Source organism: Fukomys damarensis, unplaced genomic scaffold, assembly GCF_012274545.1.
Source record: "Fukomys damarensis isolate Sample0158 unplaced genomic scaffold, DMR_v1.0_HiC HiC_scaffold_27, whole genome shotgun sequence".
In the NCBI taxonomy this organism is placed as follows: Eukaryota; Metazoa; Chordata; class Mammalia; order Rodentia; family Bathyergidae; genus Fukomys; species Fukomys damarensis.
Window position 1 is genome coordinate 2,469,878 of NW_022900939.1, and position 20,608 is coordinate 2,490,485.

The window sequence follows — 20,608 nt, forward strand, 5'->3', positions numbered from 1 at the left end:
AGGCGAGGTCGCCTGGCCCCGCCCCTCACGGCACCACGCGCGGCGACGTCCTAGGTCCCCGCTTCCGCCCCTCCGCGGGCCAATCAGGAAACGGCTTCGAGGGAGCGCGCGAGGTTTCCTTCCCCGCGCACCCGTTCTCACCGTGTAACGGCTGCGTCTCGCGACAATCCCAAAGTGACCTTTTCCCCTCCTCCGGAGTTCAATGCGCGCTAGGGGCAGTGGGAGGGGCAGAACTGGCGAAGGAGGTGGGTGGGAAGGACACGCACCTCTTTCCCCGCCTTTGCGCGTCCGGGCCGGATGCGCGCGCACCTGCTTCCCTAAGGAGCCGCTATTACCACAGGGGCTCTTTCAACGCTGCCTGAGGCCGTAGAAGTAGCCTGGGCATTCTTCCGCCTCCAACCCGGCCTCGCTTCCCTGTCTCTGGCCTTTATGTCCCCAGCGCCGCCAGAACTTGCGGGGAGAAGGGAAATTTTTTTGAGCTGTCGCTTCTCCTTTAAGAAAAAAAGCTCCGTGGGCTGCCGGATGAAAGTCTCTGAAAAAATGGCGGCGGCGGCACGGAGGCGGGGTTGTGGGCGCTGCGAGGGCACGCCTTTCGGCGCATGCGCATGGGCAGCCTAGCCAAGAGCGTGCTGGGAAGTGAAGTCCTAGCTACCAAAACCAGAGGCAGAGGGGACGCCGGGAGTTTGCGGCCTCTCCCTCCACGGGAAACGTAGTTCCTCTCTGCAGTAGGGGGTGTTTCGGGTTAGGCCGGACGCTGCTTGCGTCGGAGCGCATGTGGAGCCAGTTGCTCGCCTGGATGACCTGGGGGGGCGTAATGCGACTTTTTCGTCGTTTTTACTTGGCATCGTCTCCGCTTTCCCGGGGTGGCCGCATCACAGTCCTCGTTGACCTTGGTGGCGATCCGTGCCACCTCTGCGACCGACCGGCTCCTTCGCTTGGCACTCTGGGTCTGACCCTGTCCCAGGACCCCGAAGCGCGGGACCCGAGTCAGCTTCCGCGGGGTCTGCAGGCGGAGCACGGAGCCCACCACGTAACCCTCTCGTTGGGAAACAGTGGGACGAGCTGACACGCTGCCTCCCTGCCGGCTGCCCGAGCCCGAGGAGCGGCAAGGGTGTCAGCGTGACTCGCGTGACTCGTCGCTCCCTGCTCCCCGCCCGCCAGCTTCTGCGGTTTGCGCATGTTTCTGCAGCGCAGGAAGCGCGGTCTGCGGAGCAGCGTTGTCAAAAATGACTTTTTTGCCCACTACCGTTCAACTAAGTTGTCTTGCTGATGTGTCAAAGGGAGTTTCCATCTGCTAGCTTCTTGCCACTGGGCCGTGCTCTAGGCCTCTCCCTTTCCTTTCTTTCATCCATTATAATCATGAGAAAACATGAAAATAATATATATATATTTTTTACCTCTGCAGAATAAACTGTCTGGAATTAAAATCTCCAGAAGGAAGACTGGGAACAAGATACCAAAATCCAATTCTAAATTTCACATTAATATTGAACTGAGCAACTGCTGAAGTACATTTTTCTTTCCAATATTTTGACTCAATTGCTGCTTCAGAATAGGCAAATGTTTTATATTCTGTACTGCGTTTTACACTTTCACAGGGCTAAAGTCATTTTTAGTTGCAAAAATTGTTTGACACAGTGGCAATGGGAATTTTTCCAAACTTTTCAATGAGCAGACTTTTGGAACAGCACTGACATCCAATGGCTGCTTAAAGTAATACAGATGTGGAATTAAAAAAAAAAAAAAAAAAAGGCTGTAGGAGATTTAATTGAATGGGAAATGAAAGGTTAAAAAAAGCGCCAATGCATTTTATAGGAAAGACGACGGGTTTTCACATTCAACAAAAGCACAGATTATAGTGGTAGCAGAGCTGCCTATTCTGTTATTTTAGGAAATTATTCCTTGAGCCTATTTCACCTCTGTTAAAAACAGGATAAAATATATTTCGTGGGCCGTTACTACAGTTCTTTAAATACTGTCTGCTCACAGAGGCCTTTTGTAAATGCTTTATTTTATTCAAGATGAATAATTCACAGTGGTAAAATAGGTTAATTAACCTCAGTGTCACTTTTTGCAGAAAGTTCTACAAGGCCATACGAATAGGCAAGGATTACACTTAATTCACGTCAGCTTTAGCATCTAGAACCTGAAATTTTCGTTTTATTCTTCCGGCCCACGGATGTTTTTATTTTAGGACATTGAATAAGCCAGTACCTAAGAATCTGAACGCAAAACCACGTCCACCCTGCTTTTAAAGGACTTACAATCTAAACAGGAAAGCAACTAAGCGTAATTTCTGAATAAGTAAGTAAAGATGCAAAATGAACTGGGCGCTGGTTAACCGTGATGGGAACTTTAAGGGGAGTATGCGTCTATAGGCCTCCACTTTACAGGAATAAGGAAGGCAGAAGCTTAGTCGCAGTGGGATAGCTACACTTGGGAAAAAAACCACAAGTGAAAATCTGGCCTTTCCATGAATTCAACATGAATTCTGGAATATGGTAGGTGCTCAAATTTTTTAAACTTTATTTTGAATCTTTATTACCCTGACTCATGTACACCACAATTTAAATCTCATGGCCTACTTTTCTATACCAGTCTCGTTAAAAACTGTGACATACCCCCCCCAATTCAAAAGCGGAAGTGCTGAGCAAATACAGGAACCAAAAAGGGTTATAGAGGCTGCTTTGCACTGTCTCGTTCTGTTGCTTTGCAGTCGTCCTCTTCATTTTAAAGCCGCTCTTCACAACGTGTGGGACCCGGGCATCTTAGGCGCATTGCGATGGAAGAGTTGGGTGAGTGAGGAGCTTCTTGAAGGAACTCTGAGTGAAGACATGGCGACCATCTCCATGTGTGGTGGGACGTGCTTAGATTCAGACTGAGGGTAGTGCTGGAAGGTTTTATTTTTACTTCTATCCTCAGCTGAACCTTGAGTAAGACAGGAGGAGCTATGATTGTTTGAAGGAACTCAGTTCGCTGTTTGCAGTGGTGCAATAGGCCGAGAGCAGGATGCTAACCATACAATAAATTCTCCGAAAAGTGCTTTTGCACTGAATTGTGATTAAAATTGTTTTATTATGGTCATTTGTATTTGCTCCCTTGGGGGCTACTGGAGATCGTAGGGTGACTACGCACCTAGCCAATTGTGACTTGGGGAGAGCATGTAAGAAAGAGGAGAGAAAGGTGGTTAAAGAGGAACAAAAGTGGAATAGAAGTAGAAAAAGGCTCTGCACAGGTTGGAGGAGGGCCAGAGTGATTTCTTTTGTTCTGTGGTCTAGGATTAAATCAAGAAGACGTAGGAGTTCCAGTGATTATTTGCTGAGCTTTTTATTCAGAATACTGAAAGAGCAGATTTCTATAGCCTAAAAATATAATGCCACCTTCCACTTCAAGGCAATTTTGAAACGAGTAGTTGGACTGCTGGCTACATTACTCCACACTTTGGGGTAACGTTTATCATTCTTGGACCTCATTATGTAGATGTTGCTAAAGTTTTTGTTGCTGGCATCCTAAGCTCCAGTGACTAACTTTTCCTGAATTTTCTAGCTGTTTTAACACCCCCCCCATGTTCCAGGTTTGTGTGTGTTCGTAGATAAGAGTACAAACAACAACAACCTAGCTGTGCTTTGTCTTGTTTTGATTTGAGAGCTGGAGAAATAGAGGAAAGAAAAAGACAAATCAAGAGGAAAGAGCTGTTGTTAATGAGGAGAAAGAATTGGTGTTTAATGAATACTTATTTTGGAAGTAAATTAGGTTAAATTCTATTTTGGAATTAGAGTAGAATCCGAAGTCTTACCCTTACTGCGTAGTGAGGAATTTGCATCTTGAGTTTTACCAGGGTCTAACTTTCTTTTTAGGAATACCAAACTTCATGTAGAACATTAAGAGAGAGCTGATACTTATTCAATGACATAGTCTAAAACTAGATAGTTTTTTGTTGTTGTTGTTTCTTTTCAGTATTGGTGATCAAACTCAAGACCTAGAACCACTGAGCTACATCTGGGCCCAAAACTAGTTTTGCTCTTTGCAGCCATCCTGCAAGTAGGTATTATCCACTTTTTTTTAACATGAAAAAAGCAGGCAAAAAAAAAAAATCACATGTCCAGTGTTACTCTGGTGTACCTGACACCAAACCCAATTACACTTCAAGGTGTTCTGCTTTATTAGAAGTGTGTTTGCTCAGGGGTTCTGGACAATGGAATCATGATGCAGCTTTAAAGACTTGAGTACTTTTGCATTTTCTGAGCAGGATGCATGTCACAGAAATCTTTTCCAGAGACGTAGAAAGTGCCAAGTACCCTGGAAGCTAACATTTCTGTAGATTATCCCGTTGACTACATCTCAATAGGCTGTTGATGTCTACACTTTGCCTCAAATTATCAGCCCAGTGACTATTGTCAAGTCTGGGGAGGATTTCTTTCCTACCTACAAAGACATAGCATGGAGGAGAGGATGGCTTGGGCAAATGAACTTTTCCTCTCCACAGTATTGCCTTGAACGTTAACAGATTGGATCTGCCCACAAGGTTTTATCTGGAAGTGCTTTACATGAGGAGGAGCAGTAAGAAAGCCCCGGAGCAGGCTTCCGCTCCACTGAAATCCATACAATCCAGACCGTGGAGACCCCCCCAAGAGCGCGCACTACGCTCCTTTCTTGTGAATTTGGTATTTGATTTTCACAGGTGAAGCATTAGGGAGGACAGCAGTTTTCAGGCAAGTACTACCCTGCCCCAGTAATCTCATCTATCACACTGGGATTAGTCATCTTCAAATTACAGAATCTTGCAAAAGACATAACCTCAAGGTGCTGATGATGTGCATTCATAGAAATAGGAAGCTGAAGACTGGTGAACTCATGATCTTAGAAAGGACAGTTTTAATAACTTTGCTTAGCTGACGATTCTGAGAGTGACTCTGAACTCTTTGTGGTATGATCTCCCCCTTGCCACAATGTTTACCTAAATTGCTTTTTATTAGTCAAGGAAGATCTGTGACTTCTCGTTCCAAAGAAACCTAGAAAAAGAGAAAAAGTTTCTATTTTAAAGAAATACGGAATAAAAATATAAAATTCTGAATTAAAAGTTTTACTTTCTTAGTTTTATTTTTCCTTTCTTAAAAAAAAGTTTTATAGAGTTTTAAAACATAATGGAGAAAATAGTTCAATGAAATCTGATGAACTCCTCACTATTGACCAACCATGAACTCTTGACCAATTTTATTTTCTACACCTTCTTCCATTCTTGTACTGTTTTATAACAATTTCAGATATTACATTATTTCATCTGTCAATATTTTAGCATTAACCTCTAAAATAAATATATATTTATGCAAATAACTACAATATGAGCATCACGTCCACAACAGCATTAGTAGAAATTCCTCAATATCATGAAATACCATTACCACACCTAAAAACTAATAGAATCACAATATTTTCAAATAGCATTATCACACCTAAAATAAATTAACTTCTTAATGTTGACTAGTCAATATTCTTGATTTCTTGATCATTTCATTTTTTTCAAGCTTAGTGATCTACATAAGCCTTATATATTGAAATTAATTATTAGTCTTTTAGTGTATTAATCTATAGCCCCCCTTCCATCACTTTTACACATTACAATTTATTCATTCAAGGGTAATTGGATCTGGACAATTTAGCTCAAATTGCTTAACTGTAAAATGGTGTATAAAAATCAACATTTCCGTGGTATAGATGAGTGAGAAAGTTCTATGAAGATTTTATTTGTAAATATGATTATATCTTATGCCATTAAGAAATACCCATCCTCCCCAAATTTGAAATGAATGTTTATTTGAATATTTGAAATAAATATTATTTGGCTTATCTGAGATCTTCAGAGCAGGAAAGGTCTTTAGACATAATATAATCCAGTGTTTTGTAAATTTAAAAACTAATCTGTGGTAAAAAAAAATCCTTCTGGGTCTTGACTCACGACTGAAAATACTGTTCTAAAGCAGAGAGTAGTCACGCACAAGGGGATTCAGGGAACCCCCGTGAGAATGGGGACTGCCACCTCAAACCTCCAGTTGTGCAGGGGCTGCCATCGGACAGCCCAGACTCAAGTCCTGGGTCTGCTCCCCCGAGCTGATGCACCTTAGTTTGTGTCTCTTTGTTAATCTACAAAATCAGAACAGTAGTATCATTTGCCTCAGAATGTTATGATAATTCAATGAAATGTGTAAACTTCTGAGCATTGTAGCTGGTATTATTCATTTTTATTATTAATTTTATTAAAGCAGAAAAGTGTTCATATAATGTTTGTAAAGTCCATTGACTTTTGCAAAAAACAAACAAACAAAAAACAAGAGAAAGAAGTACCAACTGTTTGGATTGCAGCATCTTACTTTGTTTTGTTTCAGTGTTCTCTTCAACTCCCTTTTCCCTCTCTACACCAAAAGTCAGAATATTTACACATTATTTTGAGAATTTTGTTATACACTTGGAATAATTCTTGAGATTTAGGACAAAAATATCAGGGTTAATAACATGTTATTTCCCTGGTATATTTTGAAAAAATGTTAATAAAACTGCTTATATTTTTCTGATAGGTATTATATTTAGGATTTACTTTTTTTCTACTTGGAGATCTTTGAGTGAGCTGCTAAAAATGACTGATTAAAAATTAATGCCTACAACAGCGAAGTTAAATTATAGAGTGAATCCATGACATTGAATATAACCACAGGAAATGACACAAAGTATAAAGAGACATTAAACACCTCCTAGTAAAATAGACTGTGCTCTTGAAGTAACATAAGAGGGAGGGGAAAAAATAGAGAAAAGGATTGAAAATAGCCTTAATCCAAGAAAAGGAGTCGAATGGCGTCCTGGTGGGCATGATTACGTGGAGATGATTGTGGGAATTTACACATTACCCTATGATTCTCTTGTTTCTTCTGATACAGATGCACTGTTGGAGGAACTGGAACGCTCCACTCTCCAGTCCAGTGATGAGTGTTCTAACCCGGCTTCTCCTCTCCTGAGTCAGCATTCCAGAGTGGACAGTGCCCACGACTTCACTCCAAAGGTCCCGCCTGCCCAGACTGACCAAAGTCCCTCAACGGTAACTTTTCATTTCCTGGAGTATCTTCAGTGTAGATGTTTGAGCCCACTTCTGGAAACTAAATTGTATCTCACGTAAAATGACACGAAAAGAGAATCATATATCTTAGAGAGGAACAAAAAATCTTTCAGTGTTAATTTAGAGGTAATTCTTCTTGGAAAGAAATCATCACAGAAAAATAAGCTTTTGAGAATCCTCTGCCCACCCCGCTCCCATGAAAACGTGGAGGCAAGCAGAGTGCAGTGTGGTTCCCTTGGTGTATTCTGCTGTCACCGTCTGGGATGTTTGTTGCGGCTCAATAAATCAGCGAGCCAAGTCACCAGGCAAGGACTAGTAGCAGATGAGTCTTGAGAAGTTGACTTTTCAGGATCACCACTTTCAGGAGCTTGTTTTCTGTTGAATAGATGAGGAAATTCTGTGGTTAGTATACTCAGACGACAAAGCACCAAGGAACTGACTCAAACTAAATGAGAAGGGGTGACATTAAAAAAAATAACAATCCCCAAGTCCTACGTGTTGATTTATGGTTGAGTTGAAACTGTCAAATAGTGTTGCTGATCTGTGTGTTCTCTTCCTAGGGCTAAGTCGCCATGAACCTACGTTATAATAAGAAGGTGGTTTGGTGATAATGGAGTTAGGGAGAGAGGACTCAGGAGATGGTCTTCATATATGGCACTTTTGAACTATGATCTCATTTATCCTTGTTTGCCGTATGGAACAGCCAGTAGCATAGACTGTAATCTGGGCTCACCAGCAGGTTCTCTAACTGCTCTTTTCTGAGCACTGCTCATTTATCTATCTTCTAGCTATTGTCTTTGTCCTCGCTATTAGATTACAGTCACAGGCTCCTGATGGCCCTGTTGCCCTCGTCCTCTCTGCTCTCAGCAGAGCTCTGGGATGATTCTTTAAAACCTAAGCCAGACTGTGCCATTCTTCTGCTAAGGATCCCACAACAACTTCTCATTTCACGACTGTTAGGTAAATAGAGCCAAAAACCAGGACCAGACTAGGACCATAATAGGCCTTTATTATGGGGAAGATCTGCCAGGCTGTCTCTGAACAAAGGAGAGAAAACAACATGGCTGAGACAGGGAGCCTCTTTTATAGGAGTGGGGTGGGGTTAGCCTGAGCTGGGGTGGAGGTGAGTGCGGTAGTATTAAGAGATTGGAGGAGCCTGTGACATCACTAGGAGGGGCTTGTGATCACTAGCGGCTAGGAGGTAGCAAGTATCTGGTTACTCTTGGTGGGCGAAGAGGCGTGATGAGAAGAAGAAGCCTGTCCTTTGTTGGGAGAAGCCATGTTTTAACAGGAGGAGGCTGCTATTCTCTGTGGCAGCCATCTTAATGCAAAGGAAATCTAACATTTCGGGCTTTTTGTTTTATGGTTATTGGGCGAAGGTCTCTTCATCTGGAGCTGCTTCAATCTGACAAAGGGGAGAAGGTTGGGGCTAACCCTGGATCTGGTGGGGGCAGCGGTTTTGGGGGCTTCTTCTACCGTCGTGGCCTATACCCCGTCATGACAAGTTCCATGACTGGCTGGCTGGTAAATGCCCTAATGCGTTCTGGTTTACTCCGAGAGGCATTTTCTGGCATCCCATGACTTCCTTTTACTCCAAATTTACAATTTTTTAAAAAAATTTTTCTTATTAGTATTTGCATCAACATAAACCAACATGGCTTAGCAGACATTTGGTTCTTCCGGCTTCTTTCATGGTCTTATCTAGTACTGTATAAAACAAGTATGTTGTGGACAGAGTTCTTCTTTTATGGTGGGTAATTGCAAAATGTGACTCATGGTAATTTGTCTCTTTTCCTGATCTTGTTCAGGCAAAAGCTAACCAGCAACATCCTTTCACAGATAATATATAGGATGTTGGCTCCTACAGCTTAGAGCCAACTTCTCTGGTCTCAGCTGGGAGAAGAAACCCATTTGGAGCCTTTGCTGCTGCTAGGCTCTGGCTGCCACCACGCTCGGCCTCCCATGATGCACGTGGTGCTCGGTGACAAGCATGGTACCTCCCTGATCAGTAAGAAATACAGGAAAATGTGGCCTACTGCCATACAAATGATATTTAGGAAATAGAGGCTCAACATTCTTGCCAGACATGACAGTGTAACCTGAACATTCCTGTTAAAGCAGTTCTAGTATTTATGTGTGTAAAATTCTAGGTGTTTGTTTTATTTCATAATACTTGAGACTTTACAATAAACCCTTTTAGAGTTTGGCTACAACCAAAACCAAAGATTCATGTTTTACTCTCTCAAAGAAGTGATGACAAGTTGTGGAGCTTGCACAAAACATTCCTCAGCATTTGCCACACACCACAGAAGGAAGCAGAGGTAGCCGTGCCTCTGAAAACCTGAAGGCACAGAGATGGGAAATTAATAGGAATCAGTGTGGACCTCACAAGTTAGTGTTTAACTTTAAAAGAACGTGCTCGAGAGGCTGGGGATTTAGCTCAGTGGTTCCACTGCCTGCCTTGAAATCACAAGGTCCTGAGCTCCATCCCACCTCAAAAAAAAGAATGTGCTGGAGGGCAGTGATTCCACCCACCTTTCGCCTAGAAGCACAGCTTTCCATTTCTGTCAGACAGCTCCACTCACCTAAATGAATTGCTCATCTTTAACTCTACCTTCCTTGGGCTTGGAGAATACTGAGCCCTGGTGAGGATTAATGAGGCAGTTCCCCTGCCAAGCCAGAAAATCATGCCAGTTTTATTTCCACGTCATCAGAGGAGTCAATTAGAAAATGTAGGTCTAAAACAGTTCAAGTTTTTTTCCATCCAATTCAAAGTGTTCAGTTGTTTACAGGTTCGTTCTCCAGACCAAAAACAAATAACTCAAGGTTGCTAATGTAATCATAAACTTAGTTTAAAAGTTTAACATTGAGTCATTTTTTGTGTGTGGTAAGAATATGAATACAAATGTTGGTGGAGTATACGGCGTTCTTACCAACTTAGAAACCTGTGGAGCAAGCCGGGGATTTAGCCTAGTGGTTTCGCTGACTCACTCGCAAGCACAAGGGCCTGAGTTCGATCCCCAGTACCGGAAAAAAAAAAAAAAAAAAAAAAAAAAAAATTGTAGAAACCTATGGAGCAGAAATGGGAGTGGGCAGTGATGTGTACAAAATCCATGACTGCATCTAAACAAGTGGCAGCATCCTGCAGTCAGAATGGAAACAGAAGTGTCGAAATTCACAAGTATTACTGCTCCTGCACGCCGTCTCTAAGTAACTGATGTGTAGGCTTCTGGGGGCCAGAAGCTGATGTCCAATACAAAACACGCCAGCGTGACTGCATATATCTCCTCTCTGTGTAGTGGTCATCCTTGGACTTTTGAAAAACACATCTTTGTAAAGCAACCCAAATTAAGGTTGCAATTATGTGCAAAATCAGTTGGGATTCTTTAATCAAATTATTCAATGAATCTGGCATAGAAGCACAGCTTTTGAAACTTTTACCAAGTTATGATTATGTGAAATAAAGCTTGCTGAAAGGAAGCAGCTCAATTTCTCCCTACAAAAACCAAGAGAAACAGCACAAATCAAAAGAGGAGCGCTCGTGAGGGTTAATCAGCTCAGCTGAAAACTGTGCCTCGGTCAAATCGTGACTTTGATGAACTTTGACCCCTCCTTTTAATGAGGTAGACTTACATATGCTCCGCCAGAATGAAGTGGAATCCTGAAAGTCTATGGTTTGGCATTATCTGCACTTGGTGAAATGTTGAAAGGAGCTGCAAATAGAGACAACTGGAAAGCTTTGGCTTAGAGGAATATTACTGAACAGCGGTGCTGTGAACAGGGGCGGAAAGACAGGGCCTGTGAAAATATTTTCCTAAAATATTTACACAACTTAACATGAAGAAAAGAATTTAGGAACCCTTCCATTTAGCAGAATTTCCTTTGAAGTTACAGACTCGTACAAGAGAGGGAGGATTTTCTCAGTTAAAAACCTATGGCCTTCAGAGAAGCATAAATTAAAGCAGTCAATAGTTTCAGATATAGTAACTCTAAAGTGCGGCTTCACAGAAGATCGCAGTGTTACGGAAATGACAGCACTGCAATGTCAGAGCCCCTCTAGCTGAGTAACCACAAGGGTGTCTGGATATCAAGGATAATTAATTTACTTGTGCTATTTTTAAACACTGAGTTTTAAAATTTGCTTCAATGTTCAGAGCTATATGTTATTTAAAATATATTAGAAATTTTTCATTTAAAAATAAAATCAGAATCCCAGTGGTACCTGGGTTCACGACGTCCCATAGTTCTGGGGAAGAAGGCCCCATCTGTTCGTCACTTGATTCAGGTTGCCAGCAGAAGCAAAATGTTGCCAAATGTTTCTGTTTGTGAACCAAATTGTTTGTGAACCGAATTGTTTGTGAACACAAGCATTCATAAACTGAGGCATTACTGGATTTTAATGTTTTGCAGTGTAATAAAACCAAGCTTCTGGATAACAACTATATCTTTCCAGAAGTTATGTGATTTATTTTTAGAACAACATTTGCCCTCCAAAGTACCCTCAATGGAAAGTGAATTACCTGGTCGCACCTATGTGTGCGACCTGGCCCTTTCCTCCCCGGCTGGGCTGATTCCGCTCAGGCCACCGCGGTCTCCTGGCTGCTCCACAAGGTGCTTCAGCCCTCCCTTCTGGGGCGGTCGCCTCCCCCCCCCGCCATGGTCTTGCTTTCCCCGCCTCCCGAGGCTCTTGCTCTCGTGCCCTCCATCCAGTTTATTGACAGTTCTTCCTGTCCTGTCTTCCAGCCCCAGGTCAGGGGAAAGTATTAGGCTGTCTCCTTGCTTTTCACCTGGCACAGTGTGAGCTCCAGGGTGGCCCGTTGTTAGGTGACTTCTCTTGCTTTGTTTTTTGCCTGCTGCATCCCCTCGTCAGCACATGACCGCATTCATTATTTGTTCAGTGAATAAATGAATTGTGTTTTAATCAGCGGTGTTTTAAATTCACACATTGTTTTTTCTCATAGATCAAGTGTAATTCTCACCTGAGGGATCTCCTGACTATTTAAAAAAACTTTCATTTTTGTTAGTCCGTGTTTGCAGCACAGAATGATTCTGTTCTTGTGGGCAGCTGGTGCATGTACAGAACAAATCTTAATTATTTTTTTCATCTCCTTCCCTTCCACTCCGCTCCCTCCAGTTCTTGGTCTCCTTCCTTTTGCAAAAGATCTATCTCCCTGTTTGCTATTACCTATCTTTTATTTTGCTCTTTATTTATACTTTGAGTAAGGGAAATGTGATATTTAAGCTTGTGTGCCTGATTTAGTTCACTTAATATTTGGTCTCGGGCTGCATCCGTTTTCCTACTAAAGACTCAGCTTTATCTTTCTTTATGGCAGAGTAGTACTCCATTGCCTGCCTGGTCGCAGGGGCTTTGCTCTCAAGCATTTAGTTTGCTTTGCGTTTCCTTTCTGAGGCTGGTGTACTTCACCATGTCTTTGTTTTTCGGGCAGGGAGGAGCTGCTCATATTTGTTCACATGACAGCTACTCTAGAATTTGGCCTTTCTCTGTGACATGACTGGTAATTTTTCTGCCTTAGGAAAGGAATCTCAAAGATGTGCTACTTATCCCTTTCCCAGCTAAAACCATCCTTTAATTCATGGTGTCGATAAGCACCAACAGTCTAAAAACAAAAATCAAGGGCTGGGATTTAGCTCAGTGGTTCTGCCACCTGCCTCACAAGCGCAAGGACCCGAGTTCGATCCCCGGTACCAAAAAACTAAAAACAAAAATCAATCTTTCCTCTCTTCTGTCCCTATTTGTCCTAGGCGCAGCTCGAGTACACTGCCAATACCCAGGAGCGCAGTATCTACAGGTATGTCTTTGCTTTTATTACATATTTTGAAAAATCAAAGCCATTAGCCATTGTTATCAATCTTTGGGCAGCAGTTTGGTTTGCCATTGGTTATTATTAGACTTCCTCCTCCTCTATTCACAGCCTTGGGGCAGAGGGAGAGCTCTGCTCGGCTGGCTGGGGCTGCCTGGCTTCCAGATGGGCTGTCCCAGCCCAGGGGCTCTGCTTTTTCCCTTTTCCTCCTGAAAATGTGTAACAGTTCCAGAGTCTCCACAGATGTGTTGGCCGCTCTATTCCTAATACGCTTCAGTTCACAAGAGGCAGAACACACCTGAAGAAACTCATGCAAGGTTGCAACTACCTCAGAGGTAGGACCGGAGCCGCGTGCGGGCGTGAGCATCGCAGGGTAATGAGTGTGCTCTTTCTATATTTGCTCAAAATTTGTTTAGGAAGCAGAGAGAGTTCCTTCTTGCAAAAGTTATGCACAGAAGCAGATTCATGTACTGTAAATCCTCTTGGCCTAAACAGAATCGACACTGAAGAAAACAGAAAGACCACCTTTCTCATCTCCTCCTCAGTTACAGCTTGCAGTGTTCGACACCAGATGACTGGAGGGCTCACGACTCGGATTGCAAAGATGTGGGCGTCTGGAGGAGAATGTGGGGCGCATTGGCTTGGGCTTCAGAATCACGGCCAGCAGAGCAGTCACAGGAGATCGACACAGGGAAAGACTTTCACGGAAGTCTTTTAAAGCTTTCCACTTGAGGGCACTTTCTACCTTGGTGAGAGTGAGGCCAGTTTAGTAATACAGCCCATGTATCGCCGGTTGTTCTAATTTCAGGAAGCTGCCGGTGAGGACTTTCCCCTGGTGGTCCCCCTCTTTGCCCCAGTGAAAAATCAAAACAAAATAAAATGACAAGAAACCAGTTCCTGGTATATGTGGGCCTCTGAGTAAATATTACTTCCTTAAACCTCGGAAGCCAAGACTGAAGGACAGGCGAACACACAGCGGATGTAACATGAAAACCAGCACCAGCTGCACCGTCCTGCGGTCCATCTGGCACTGTGACCAATCGAGGGCGAATCAGAGCTGACTTACAGGCACCTGCTCCCTGCACGGCAGGGCTCTGGCCCACTACCCCCCCATTTCCTCCTTCTCTCTCCCTCTGTATTCCAGAGAGGGGAACCTGCAGGCTGAGTTCTCCAAGCCCCGGGGACTCTGATCTCGCTGGTGGAGAGATTGGAGGGTGCAGGGCAGGGAGGTCCCAGCTTCTCCCCAGTCTGTCTTTCCAGGGTGTCTCCTTCATCAGCTCCATCTTTACAGCTTCTGCGGGACAGGGCAGATCTGTGGCTTCCTGTGCCCTTGAGCTGTGGCAACTTCGCCTCTTTGCTTTGTCCCTTCGGTGGAGTAGGGGTAGTGGTGACTTCCTGCTGAGGCTAATCTCTGGGTTTCCTGGGTGCCTGTTTTGCTCCTGAGCTGTTCCCGTCTCCTGTGTAATCAAGTTCTGGTTGCACTCCTTCTGTTTAAAGTGGTTTGTGCTTTCCTGGCTGGACCTTGCCTGACACGTTCTCCATTACTGAACAATACCTGCTATGTAGGGTTGTGTGGCAGAGCCATCCAAAATCATTTAGAAAAACGTTACAGACATTTATAACTTCAGAGGCTGGTGTAACTCAGAGCACGGATGGAACTGACTCTGGCATCTGTCTCCACCGTGGATGCTGGCCTGCTTCAATGAACTGAACTTTGCTTCCTGTACCCCTTGAGCATGTATTCAGTGCCAGCTGAACAGAGCAGTGGAAGAGTATTTTTAATAATTATATATCCATAGCAATGTGAGCAGCAATTGAGAAATGCATCGAAATGAACAGGAAGAAAAATGATGATTTTAGCAACGACAGAGAGGAGCAATTCATAAAAAATAAGAGAAATGAATGGGGGAATATCTGGCACAGTGAATCCCATTGCTTAGGACGTCTAGATTCTTTCACCTTGTCTTGTGATTTGTGTTATTCACATCTCTAAAGTAATGAAGCAAGTGGTTGCCGATGACATCACAAAGCACTTTTACTGTCTTGAAAAGGTCAGGGGACAAATCCAAGGACTCTGATTGGAGGTTTCAGGAACATTTCCTGCCGTTGGCAATTTGCTTTGTAATCCTCAACTCTTCAAGGTCTCATTTCTTACTTAGAATACTATATTGTTGATTCAATTGCTATTAGATTGTTACACAAGGACCCATTCTTCTTTACATGCTGCAACCAGGGTGCTAGTTAAAAACTAGTGGGGAATCTTTGAAGAAGTACAAGTGTGCCCCAAGGTGAGGTGGGAAGGTTTCATGGGGTGGGCGGGCAAAGACACTACATTTATCCTAGTGTGTTCTCGCAGGCCTGCAGGCAGTGTGTGCAGGGCAGCCATTACTCAGGTACCATGGCTGGAAGAGTGTGAGAGAATAGAGCTCTCCGCCCTTCCAGGGGCTTCCAAGAAGTGAATCAGTGAACTGACTATCTGACCATGTGTTCCCAGATTTAAAATACAAAAGAATGTAGTGGTGGAGGGATGTGCTATACTTAAAAGACAATTTTATCTTAAGAGAAAAAGATAACCATTTTCCTTTTGTTAACTAGTAAGAAATGTGCGAGTTCTCAAAAGACAGTCCTTTTTTTGTTAAGGAAAGTGTCCACTTTCTGCTTTTTTCCTGGCTGATAAATACTTAGAATTGTTTGCTCTTACTTGTGGCCATACAACTCTGTGTGTGTGTGTGTGTGTGTGTGTGTGTGTGTAGAGATGGAGGGAGAGAGAGATGAGTTGTATATTGAATTGTTAGCTAGGTCCCCTTGATTCATGTCTATACCTGGTTCCACAGTTAGTTACCTGTCGTACCCTTTGACCTAGTGATTTCATGTCTTCAGATTTACTCACTCTATGGAAACAATCACATATGGATGCAAATATTTATTTAGCAATACTGATTACAATAGCAAAAGTTAGAGAGAAATCTACACGCCCAGTGATAGATTTGGTTTGATAAATTAGAGTGCATCATACATTTGAGAATAATATAAGCTTTCAACATGGAAGATAGAGAATGCAAACTTTGCAGCCTGCGGGTCCAATCTGTGTTATTTGTCTCCTGCATTATGTAGAGAAAAAATTTAACTTCTTTCAGCCCTAGTGTTTTCATCTGAGGCGATGGTGCCTAGCTCTTAGGGTTGTCATCAAGATCTAGAGAGGATCCCGTAAAGCTTTGGATGGAGGATCAGGCATTGTGTAGCCACACGATAAACGTGAGCTGTGATAGTTGCACAGCTAGATGTATAAGATATGAACAAAATTTAAAATTTAAACTTTAAAATTAAATTTAAATTTACAATTTCTAAAATTACACATCATCATAAAAGACTGTAATCAAATCAGCCAAAGTAGGCAACGCAGTCGCCTCCTGAAAGATTAGGTATGCTCTAAGTTTTTCTTTCTATATCTCTGAAGTTGTCACACTTTTTACATTTAACACGTATATGTTGTATACATCAGTATCTCTGTACTCCCTGCTGAGGAAGCTTGCTGAAGGCAGTCTGTGGGGGCACGTGAGTGTGTGCACATGGGCGTTGTACCGCCAACGCCCTGGGGACCCCCACACTTCCTGCGCTGGCACTGCCTTCCCTGTTTTTCTAGAACAGACAACCCTTTGTTTTGGTTTGAAAATGCAATTTAGGATACAACTCATGTGTATAAAAAGAACTCAGGAGTACAAAGGGGAAAAAGTTAGACACTCCCTCTAAAACCAGTGGTCTGTGCCAGTGGGACCTGCCCTGATGTCTCTCTTTATGGACATTTGTGTGTGCGCAGTGGTCCCCTGTGTAGAAGGTCAACATTTATATGAACAGAGGGTAGTTTTCATATTGTTCTGGACTTTGCTGTTTTAATTTAATAATGTCTCTTAGAAGTCTTTCTTAGTTGACAAAAACCTATGCTTGTATTTCTTATCAGTTATACTTTATTCTCTATCCTGGATAAAATATATAATTCATTTCACTTCAACTCTAGTTTATTTTCGATTGGCTGAAAAACTATTGTCATGAATTTCTTGCAATATGTCTGTATCTGTATTTGTATATACGTCTAATTTTCCCGTAGGATTAGAGTCCTAGAAGTGAAAGTGCTGAATCAAAGTGTGTATGTATTTGAAATATTGGTAGATGCTGCCTTGAAAAAGATTTTATAAATCTACATAACTAATTGTGGTACATATAAATATGTATGTGTAAGTATAATCTTGACTTTTGCCAACACTGTATAATGTCAAACTTTTATTTATTTTATTTTATTTTTTTGGTACCAGGGATTGAACTCGGGTTCTTGCGCTTGCAAGGCAGGCCAATGTCAAACTTTTAAAATTTTGACTAATGTGTAAAAATCAATATCTCATTGCCTTAAATTGCTTGAAGATTAATGAGACGGAGCATTTTTTTTTTTTTTTCCGGAATTGGGCTCGGGTCCTTGTGCTTGAGAGGCAGGCTGTGGAACCACTGAGCTACATCCCCGGCCCTTGGAGCATATTTTTATAGTAATAAACATTTGAGTTTCTTTTCTGAAACTTGTCTTTTAAAAACGTCTCTAGTTCAGGTTTCAATTGGTTTCTTTTTTTGTTTGTTTGTTTTTGTTTTTGCTTTTGAGATAGGGTATCATTCTGTAATTCAAGCTGGCCTTGAGTTCACTGTGTAGTCCAGGCTAGCCTCGAACTCCTGACAGTCCCCCTGCCTCAGTGCTGGGATTACAGGTGTACTTTTTATTATTGACTTGTAAATGTTTTACAAAAATGGTGAGTATCGCCTATGTTTCAAATATTTAATTATGTTTAAAATTTTGAGATTTTTCTCTGTCATTTGTCTTTTTGGACTTCACTTCAGAGTTTTGTTTTTCTTAGAAATGAGTCTATCACTCCAAGTTATGAAAACAACTCCTCCTTTTTCTTCTAGTATTTTTGTTTAAAAATATTCATATTTTTAATTCATCTCAAATTTAGTCATCTGTGTCATGTGTGAAGTTACTAAATTTGCCGTGTTCCAAATAGATTTTTATTCAGAGTCCAGTAGTCTGTTTCTGATGATCTGAAATGCCACATTTACCATCTGTGATGGAGTTCAGGTACAGGAATCTGTTTCTGGGCTTTCCGGTAGACTACTTTGATCTATGTGTTTCTCTATCAGCATCACACAAATTTAATTATTGTCATTTTAAAGCTATTACATCTGTCCAAGAAGTTTTCCTTCTTCAGCTTTTTCCCCTACAATTTTCTCAAGAATTCCAGCCCATGAATTTTAGCATCAGCTCATTAATAGCTTCAATAATTCTGTTAGGATTGTTATTTGAATTACATTGAATTTGCAGTTTAATTTGGATAGCATGCATCTCTATCTTTTTAAACAAAATAAATTTTAATATGTGTATTTAAGGTATATAACATGATGTGATAACCTATACATATGTATGGAAGAAAATTAATCTTTCCATCATTACTTTGTGTTCTTGTATGCTAAGCTCCTAAAATACATATTTGCTACTTTGCATCCTCTGACCTACATTTCCTCACTTCCTGCCCCCCATCACCCTTGGCAACCAATGTGTTACCTTTATATATTTGAAAGTTTTTAGATTCCATGTGCAAATTATATCATGCCATGCTTGCCCCCTGGTTTTGCCTTCTTTCACTTAGCACAATGCCGTCCGTGTTCCTCCATGTTATGACAGAAGGCTGAGCTGCATTCCAATCTGTTTCTTCATTCATCTCCCCATCCGGTTTATTCAACTGTCTTTATCTGCTTGTCCGTCAGCAGAGGCTGTTTCTGTGTCTGTGCTATTGTGAATCATGTGCCGACATAGGACGCATTCCTGACCATGTGGTAGTTTCGTTTTTTGGGTATATGCTCAGCAGAGAGATCGCTGGTCACAGGGTTCTAGTAGTTCTAGTTTTAATGTATTTAGAACCTCCCATACTCTGTTTCATAATGGCTACACCAGTCCGCATTCCCATCGCTGGTGCGCCAGGGTTCCCTTTGTCCCACCCTGCCGATATTTACCTTTTGACCTGCTGGTGATTATCCTAATGGGTCTGAGGAGGCATATTCTAGGAGTTTTGATGTGCATCTCCCTGATGACAGTTTATACACCTGTCAGCCATTTGTAAGTCCTCACTGGAGTATGTCTTCGTATCCCTTGCCCATTTTAGTTAAGTATGCGTGTCTTATAGAAGCCTTGTACATTTTTGTTAGATATTTTATAATTTTTGTCAGGATTATGGAGAGATTCTTTTTATCCATTGAATTTTCTAATTGTTTCTATACAGGAAAGGTATTGTTTCATTGTATTCTTGTAGCTGGTCACTGTCGATGATATATCTTACATTTTCTAGGTTGATAATCACATCATCTATTTTATTTATTTATTCATTGGTACCGGGGAACGAACTTGGGATCTTATGCTTGCGAGGCAGGTGGTGGAAACATTAAGCTAAATCCCCAGCCTTATCATCTATTTTAAAAGAAAATAAAAGTGAGAGAGCTTTGGTTTCTTAAAAATTATATAATTTTCTTGTTTTACTTCAACTGTATTTAATAATGTATTCTAGGATAATATTGAAGATTAGAATGGATCTGTATCTGCTTATCTTTTTTTAGAAACATGTTCAGTACAAACTATTAAATATGGGGCTTGGCACGGATTTCCTGTAGACACATTGTATTAGGTCACGGCATTTTTCTTTTTCCACTCACTCTTCAACAATAGGACCAAGTTAAATTTGCTTTCCGCTGTTTTGTCAGCACCTGTCAAGATATTTATAAAGCATTTCTATCATTAGTATAATGAATTACATTAATTCTTTTGCTAAGGTTGAGCCATTTTTGAATGAAAGGCATAAGCACTACTCTTCCATAAATTTTTTAGAAAACATATTTCTGCTATTTTTACTTCAGCTTCTTTCCCTTCGCCCATCTCAGTCTCTCTTTACGTCTACATCAATGGATCACACACACTTCTCCTTTTAGTATCAACTTTCTATGATATTCATAAAACTAACTGGGTAATTCTCTGTATTTTTCTATATACTTGCAAGTGGTTTTCGATTCATGAAGTGGTACAGAACAATAAGATTCCTTTAGGAGCACTGGTAATCCATATAATGTATGCTGATCGTTTTCACCCTCATTACCCCACCTGCCTCCTGCCTCCTCCAACCTCCTCCTTTTCCCCGTCTCTAAAGGACCAGCTTCGACTTTCCTGTCAAGTCTTCGTAATCAGTCCATTAATTAACTGTATTTCTAGATTGATTATGTAAGAGAACACATGTGATACTTAACTGAGACTGGCTTGTGTTGCTTTACACAGTGGTCTACAACCATCCATTTGCAAAAGACATGACTCTGTCTTTATGGCTGAATAATACTCGTATACATGCATACATATGATAATGTATATTTTACATATGTTAAACTTATATAGAATAATACAGGTAGTATATGTCGCGTTTTCTTTGTCCACTTCTGTGTTGATGTGTTTCCACAGTGAGCTATCGTGACGACTGGGATTGCTATGAAATGGGTATGCACGTGTCTCTATGACATGCTGTCTTCTGATTGTTTGGAAATACGATTCTTTGGAAGTATTCCAGTGAGTGGTACAGCTTGATCAAATCATACCGTCTGTAGCTTTTTG

The 20,608-nt window shown here is 41.7% G+C and overlaps 2 protein-coding genes across 2 annotated transcripts in view; one reads left to right on the forward strand and one right to left on the reverse strand.

The window, feature by feature from the left end:
- Zfp91 (ZFP91 zinc finger protein, atypical E3 ubiquitin ligase) overlaps nucleotides 1-1,179 on the reverse strand; it is a 27,993-nt gene extending 26,814 nt beyond the window's left edge. Inside the window, exons 1-3 of the mRNA XM_033756600.1 lie at nucleotides 1,036-1,179; nucleotides 839-1,003; nucleotides 267-328 (exon numbers count right to left, since the gene is read on the reverse strand). Coding sequence (XP_033612491.1) covers nucleotides 267-328; nucleotides 839-1,003; nucleotides 1,036-1,179 — 371 coding nt within the window. The remainder of the gene's footprint in view (nucleotides 1-266; nucleotides 329-838; nucleotides 1,004-1,035) is intronic.
- Nucleotides 184-20,608, forward strand: part of Lpxn (leupaxin) — a 35,902-nt gene continuing 15,477 nt past the window's right edge. The window contains exons 1-6 of the mRNA XM_033756416.1: nucleotides 184-245; nucleotides 1,406-1,508; nucleotides 2,195-2,304; nucleotides 2,394-2,795; nucleotides 6,930-7,087; nucleotides 12,869-12,915. Of these exons, the coding sequence (XP_033612307.1) occupies nucleotides 2,783-2,795; nucleotides 6,930-7,087; nucleotides 12,869-12,915 (218 nt within the window). The 5' untranslated portion in view covers nucleotides 184-245; nucleotides 1,406-1,508; nucleotides 2,195-2,304; nucleotides 2,394-2,782. The remainder of the gene's footprint in view (nucleotides 246-1,405; nucleotides 1,509-2,194; nucleotides 2,305-2,393; nucleotides 2,796-6,929; nucleotides 7,088-12,868; nucleotides 12,916-20,608) is intronic.